General features: G+C 41.2%; 1 protein-coding gene across 1 annotated transcript in view; it reads left to right on the top strand.

The window, feature by feature from the left end:
* The first annotated feature begins 3,099 nt into the window (after positions 1 to 3,099).
* Positions 3,100 to 6,000, top strand: part of COG3 (component of oligomeric golgi complex 3) — a 139,215-nt gene continuing 136,314 nt past the window's right edge. The window contains exons 1-2 of the mRNA XM_086936236.1: positions 3,100 to 3,120; positions 3,519 to 3,639. Coding sequence (XP_086792362.1) covers positions 3,100 to 3,120; positions 3,519 to 3,639 — 142 coding nt within the window. The remainder of the gene's footprint in view (positions 3,121 to 3,518; positions 3,640 to 6,000) is intronic.

Here is a 6,000-nt window from a genome sequence, read left to right as displayed (position 1 = left end):
CGGGTTCGCACATACCAAACTCGCCCCTGCACTCCCCACACATCAGGAACTACCATGGACACACATATTCCCATCTCACCACACGCACTCAGAGAGCGCGCACACTTTACACTGGGCCACAGTGCTAAAGTGCGCAGAATCTAGAAATCAACCAACATCCTGTCAGAGTTCAAGGCAAAAGGTTCAGGGGTGAACCTGCCAAAAGGACCAAGTCCAACAAAGACTTTCATTGGAGAGCACCTGAACTTCTCGTAAACAAGCAGGTATTCCGGTAAGGGGAACCTGCACTTACATTTCTATTTAAAGCGCCATTTGGGCCCATTGAAGGTCTGAGGGCTCTTCACCAAAGGGACCTGCTTTCGCCTTTCTTCCAAAGTAGACTATTAATATAATTTTATTCAGTGTGTTGTCGTGAGCAATGTGGCTGAACCTGTTGGATTTCACAAAGGGCTAATGAGCTTCTCAGGCAATCTGATTTTCATTAGACGACTTCCAAACGAGCTTCTTTCTTGAGCTCTCAACTAGTTTGCACTGCTTCGTGGCTCTTGTTCCCACACAGTGTTCAGATAGACTGCTGTGCAGGTCTTGATAAGATTGCTTTACTATCCTTGGCAAACTCTGTACTTGGGTAAAAAGTGTTCTCAAAGGACTCATGAGATGTTTTTTGTTTCTTTATGAATGACGCCTGTTTTCAGAGGCCTATGGTGATTTCTCCTATTTGTTCTTTTTAACCTGGTTGGTCAGTTTAATATTGTTAGATGTCAACTCCTGGTGTGTGCAGGTTATTACAAGAGGACTTTCTGTCATTTGTGTATTTTGATATGTTGATATGTATGCAGGTTTATATTCTGAGCTGGCTCTACGAATCGTCCTAGCGGTGCCTGGGTCGCCCCTGGGTGTCGAGCGGAGCACCAGATTTGAGGCTCTAAGGTCCAAATGCCTCACTTAAAGGACTGGTAGTAGATTTTTGTCCCAGTTTACAGCCATCAAATTTTAAAAGATAGTGATGTGTTGCTTTATTTGTCGGCCAAGAGGTAAATGTCTACACTAAAAATCACCATTTCCTTATTAGACAATAGAAACTTTTTAACATAGTGTTTATTACGAATTTTAACGTGGTGTTTATTACTAATACCTAACTCAGTAGCACCCATTCATTTATTCGAGGAAGGAAACAATGAGTAAAAAGCTGCATGGATTCGAATTTTATGCTTTGCATATTACATCCAGCTATTTGCCGAGGCCCTAAATCCACGGAGCTTTTTTTTAACCAAGATACAAATTCGTTATTTAAGCGTTAAACGAGGATTTCTGCAGCCAATGGTTTAGCCCACCGAGCTCTCTTGCATCCAGTATAAGCCGGTCGCATAATGTTTACACGCAGTACTATGCAGCAGGCACATTACTCCTCTAGTCTGTTTTCGGTCTTTCAATGATTCAGACCTCTTAAGAGAGAGTAGGAATCAATCTCCATTGCAAGTGCATCAACCACTTGAACTGCCTATCTTACAGTATTGCACTCTGAGATCACTGAATACACATTGACATACAGCCGATACCCCAACCTATGGCTGAATTGTGGCCAGAAAAGTAAGCCAGGGTAGCTTTGAAACTACATTTTTAGTTCTCAGTTTCTTTGGGGATGGGGCAAATAAATTAACAAAAGCATATGGACTGTGTCTCTAGTAGGAATACTGCCACAGCTCCTCATTCTTGCATCCTAACCAAATACTAAATATTTTCATTTTCAGCACTGGGTACCGCCAGAGCCTCTGGGGATGATGTCGAGGGAGACAAGGGAGGTGCAACAGAGATTCAGAGTTGTGTGCAGAACAGACAGTGGCCAGAATGAAGCAAATAGACAATAACATTTTTAAACGACTCTTTATCCCTAGTCATTTTTATCAACACAGGTTCGAGCTGAAACAAACCCCATTTAAATGGAATAGATGTCTGCAGGTCTGCCGGTGAGCTGGGACAGATGCGACTTGTGCGGTCTCTGCATTTTTTATTCAAGACTGCGGGTTGAGAGCCGTGCCTGATTATTTTAAGCGCCATAATGACTACTCTGTCGTTCGTCATTTTTTAACGCTCTATACTTTTGAGTACTCTGTCAGCAGACAGCGATTTGAGATAAAAGCACACATCTTACAGTATAATTACTTTGTCATTTTCAACCTAGTTATTCATGTACTATATACTTTTTAAAGTTTATGTCGTCAGTGTTATCAAAGAGTTGTCAAAGATGCTATTTCATATGCTAATAGCAATTGGTTACCCTTGAATAAGATGTTCTTCTTCACGGTCCCACTCCAAAACCGTCCTTATGTCCGCTCTGGTCTCACTGGTGTAAAGCTGCCATGAAAAGGATGCTTAAGCTCAAACTGTGTAGCAGACTGTGCAATCTCTACCTGACACTGTTCGATGCATTTATGTTCTTCAAAAGACCTACCGAGAAACTAAATAGAGAAATTATTTGTTAATTAATAAATGTTTCAAAATGATGAACTACCCTTTATAGATGTCTCTAGAACATCTTATTCTGGCAAATAGCTACCAAAGTTCGAACAGGAGGAATTTCTGAGTTCCTTTTGTTTTTCACTTCTTTTGGCTGGGTTTTTTGGCCCCAAGGATTTGCAGTTGGCAGTACAGATGTATAAATGTCCAGCTTCAAGCGACCATCTTCGTTTCGTTTTCTTAGATTTGTTTTAATAAGGTAGTGTTTTTAGCATCCGTTGTCTCTCCTTATGGGTTAACAAGTGTTTTGATAGTCCGAGAAGTAGGTAGAATTATAGATCTGTCGAATTTGCACCATAAGTTTGGTAGTAGTAATCCCTTTTGTTTGTAATGATTGGAAACGAGAGAAGTGGAGCATAAAGTGCTATATGAGTCTTCTACTCCTCCTCCCCCTCATATATTCCCCCCCCCCCCCCCCGTTTTTATTCCTTCCGCTTCTTCCTTGAAGTTGTAAGTGATATTCAATACACAGAGCAAAGCTCGAGTTTTCTATGCTGCCACTTGGAACTCCAAGTTTTTGAGTTAACCATCTTCAGATTTATATTTTTATGCCCTCCTAACCAACAAATATCCCATTATAAAATGGTGACTTGGAGGAGCTGGGTAAGCGGAGAGACGTCACTTGGGTGCGAGACCTCTTCTTCGATGCACACCTCCTTTAAGCACTTTACCGCGGGGCATCGTTCTCATCAGTGCATCCAATGCTGTGGCATCGAGTAAAGGGTGTTAGGGAGGTGGTTCACCCCAAGTTATAGTTCTTTTTAAGAGGCCCATGCCCTCCATTGCTTTAGCGTCTAACCAGTCCCTTCCTCGATCCCTGTGCAGTTGCTTTCTCTGTGAACTAAATAAAGAAATAAAATGCATAAACTTTAACAAAATGTATTCGTTTGATGGGCACTAGGACGAATCCTTCTTAAAGTCCTGCCTGATCATCTTCTTGCCTTTATCATCGTATGTGCTTTAATTCATGACTTAATTACTTTTCTTTCTTTCTGTTACAGGCACAGATTGATGGACAGCTTTTTTTAATAAAGCATCTTTTGATTCTCCGTGAACAAATTGCTCCTTTTCACACTGAATTCACCATTAAGGAAATTTCCCTGGACCTTAAGAAAACAAAAGGTACTGCAACGTGGTGCTCGTTGGAGCTGAGTAGCCGAGGCTTACACAGCCCCTGACGTGCCCTGCAGTTTGCGGGATTATTTTATGTTCACCTGCAATGATCTGCTTGTTAACCAAAAATAGAAACGGCAATTGAGTAACATATCTTGCTCCTTTTGCATGCTGCAAAAAGATATGCCTCATTAATGCTAGCCAAATATAGTGCACTAGTTGTTCATCTTTGTAGCTTCTTTTTCTCTCTGCTGTCGCACCCTTTCACCAGTCGTGAACTGTACAGCTTCCAACTAATGCTCTCCTGCTGACCTTTCCTGTTGATGCTCAAAGCTGAGCCTTTCCGCTCCATTTACAAATGCTTTCTCATGCAGACATACTCAGCAGGGGTCGTTATGTGCCGTATCCTGTCATGGTATTGTTAATACAGAGTGATAACCTTTTCATTTTCTGGAAACCCTGGTTTGTCTCATGCTTTGTGCTTGCTTTCCTCCAAATCTAGGTACTTTAGTGTCCCAGGTTCTTATGGTCCTGTTCCTCTATTGCCAATCACTGCACCCCCTCCCACCATCACAAGACGGCTGTGTTGTTTGTGCATACAGAATGTCCCAAGGGGTCTTTCAGTTGTCTTCAATTTAATCTCACACTTAGCATTATTTTTTCCACACCACAACCGTGAAGCTGATTGCGGGAGGGGGTGATTGAGGGTTTGTTTGATTGACTTACTGAGACCAGCGTAAGTTGTATTCAGTCATTCTCATGTTTGTATGTACTCTCAAAAGGTTCCTGACTCTCACATAACTTATGGTGTAGCACCCATTTCAGATTCAAGTAAAGTCTAAAGCCAAGTAGCAGACCCCCAGTAGAAGGAACCCTGGTACACGGGGCTAGACCCTTAGTACTCTGTGCTGCCAGCGTTCAGACAAGCATATTTTGTCTACACAAACCTAATTATTGATTTGAACTGAAACATGGAAGTGGTGTGCAGAGTTTACAGTTTTTCGAAATCTCTAGGGAATGATTGAAATATGCACCTCGTTCCAGATGGTGCCTTTCAACTCAAGGTACAAAAACTGTTTTAAGATGCGTGCCAGCGAATATTTCAACCTAATAATGTATTTCTTGTGAATTTTTTCAAATGTTGACCAGAGTGTCGTCTTTCAATAGGACGGGATTTAAAATATTATTTAGCCTGTGCACACTTTCTATTTCTACATATTCAGTTGATTAAACCAATAAAAAAACACAACTACAGATTGTCATTACGATCTGCCTTTGGCCGACCCCATGTTCACAAAAGCTGTAAACGGGTTCGTCACAGCTTTCACTTACTCCTGCAGTTACAATAACCCTGCCCTTGAGTTCTACATTTTATTAATTTGAAAGATGGATTTGGTGGGTGAGTAATGGTCTATCCTGGCTTGTGTGGTAGTTTGGAATTGCAGATCGCCTGTGTGTGGGATTGTGGATATCAACAACTCCCCTGTCAACGGAACTCCATTGGAAGGCATTCAAGAAGAGAAGGGGTAGGGCATGAGCCACAAGCAAAGGAGACAGACTAACTCAGTCTGCGTGTTGCTTGCTGTTAAAGTCAAAAGCTAAATCTATCTGCTAGTTAGATTTTGTTGCATTAACTTACGAACTTATCTTTACTGTCTATCCTATTCTTTTCTTTACTTTCTGCATGTGGTTTCACCACTGACATCTGATAAATATCGGATTCCATTGCACTTGAACATTGATAATACCTTTTTGTTTACATAGAGGCTGCTAAGGCCAATGGGCACTGGGTAAATATGTCCTTATGGTGTTTATTCTCTGGCTGACAAACAACTTTGATCGTGTGCCTTTTTTAATTGGACAAATATGTCTTGACAGCCAGACAAGTGTACTTGCTGGTAAGTATTGCACCTTTACTGAAAGTGAAGCTGCTATCCTATAAAGATGTTTCTCGATGCAGTACAGGTAAAAGTAAGCTTTCTTCACTTAAAATAAGATGCATTGCTGGAGGCAACTCCGACAGGAAGAAGCTAACACGTAGAATGTTCACATCAGTCTTCTGGTACCAAAGTATTAACATGGCCTGAATAACTCTTAGCACCCAACACATTACACAGACCAAACACACCTCTCACACCCACCCTAAATACTCAAGCTATATGTATCCCATACTTAAACAAACGGCACAGTTAGTTGGTAATTGTCAGAAACACAAGCTGAGTCCTAAGTTAATGTCAGGTTTGGGTCTAGGGAAGAAGTTTTTTGTTTGCATGAATATTTATAAATCAAGTGCTTAGGGGTAAAAACACATGGTGCTGACCCATTTGTCGCATAATTGGACACTGCCATTAAATTCAGTGTATTTTAGTA

This window comes from Lissotriton vulgaris, chromosome 8 (assembly GCF_964263255.1).
Source record: "Lissotriton vulgaris chromosome 8, aLisVul1.2, whole genome shotgun sequence".
Lineage (NCBI taxonomy): Eukaryota > Metazoa > Chordata > Amphibia > Caudata > Salamandridae > Lissotriton > Lissotriton vulgaris.
This window is presented reverse-complemented; position numbering and strand designations above follow the sequence as displayed.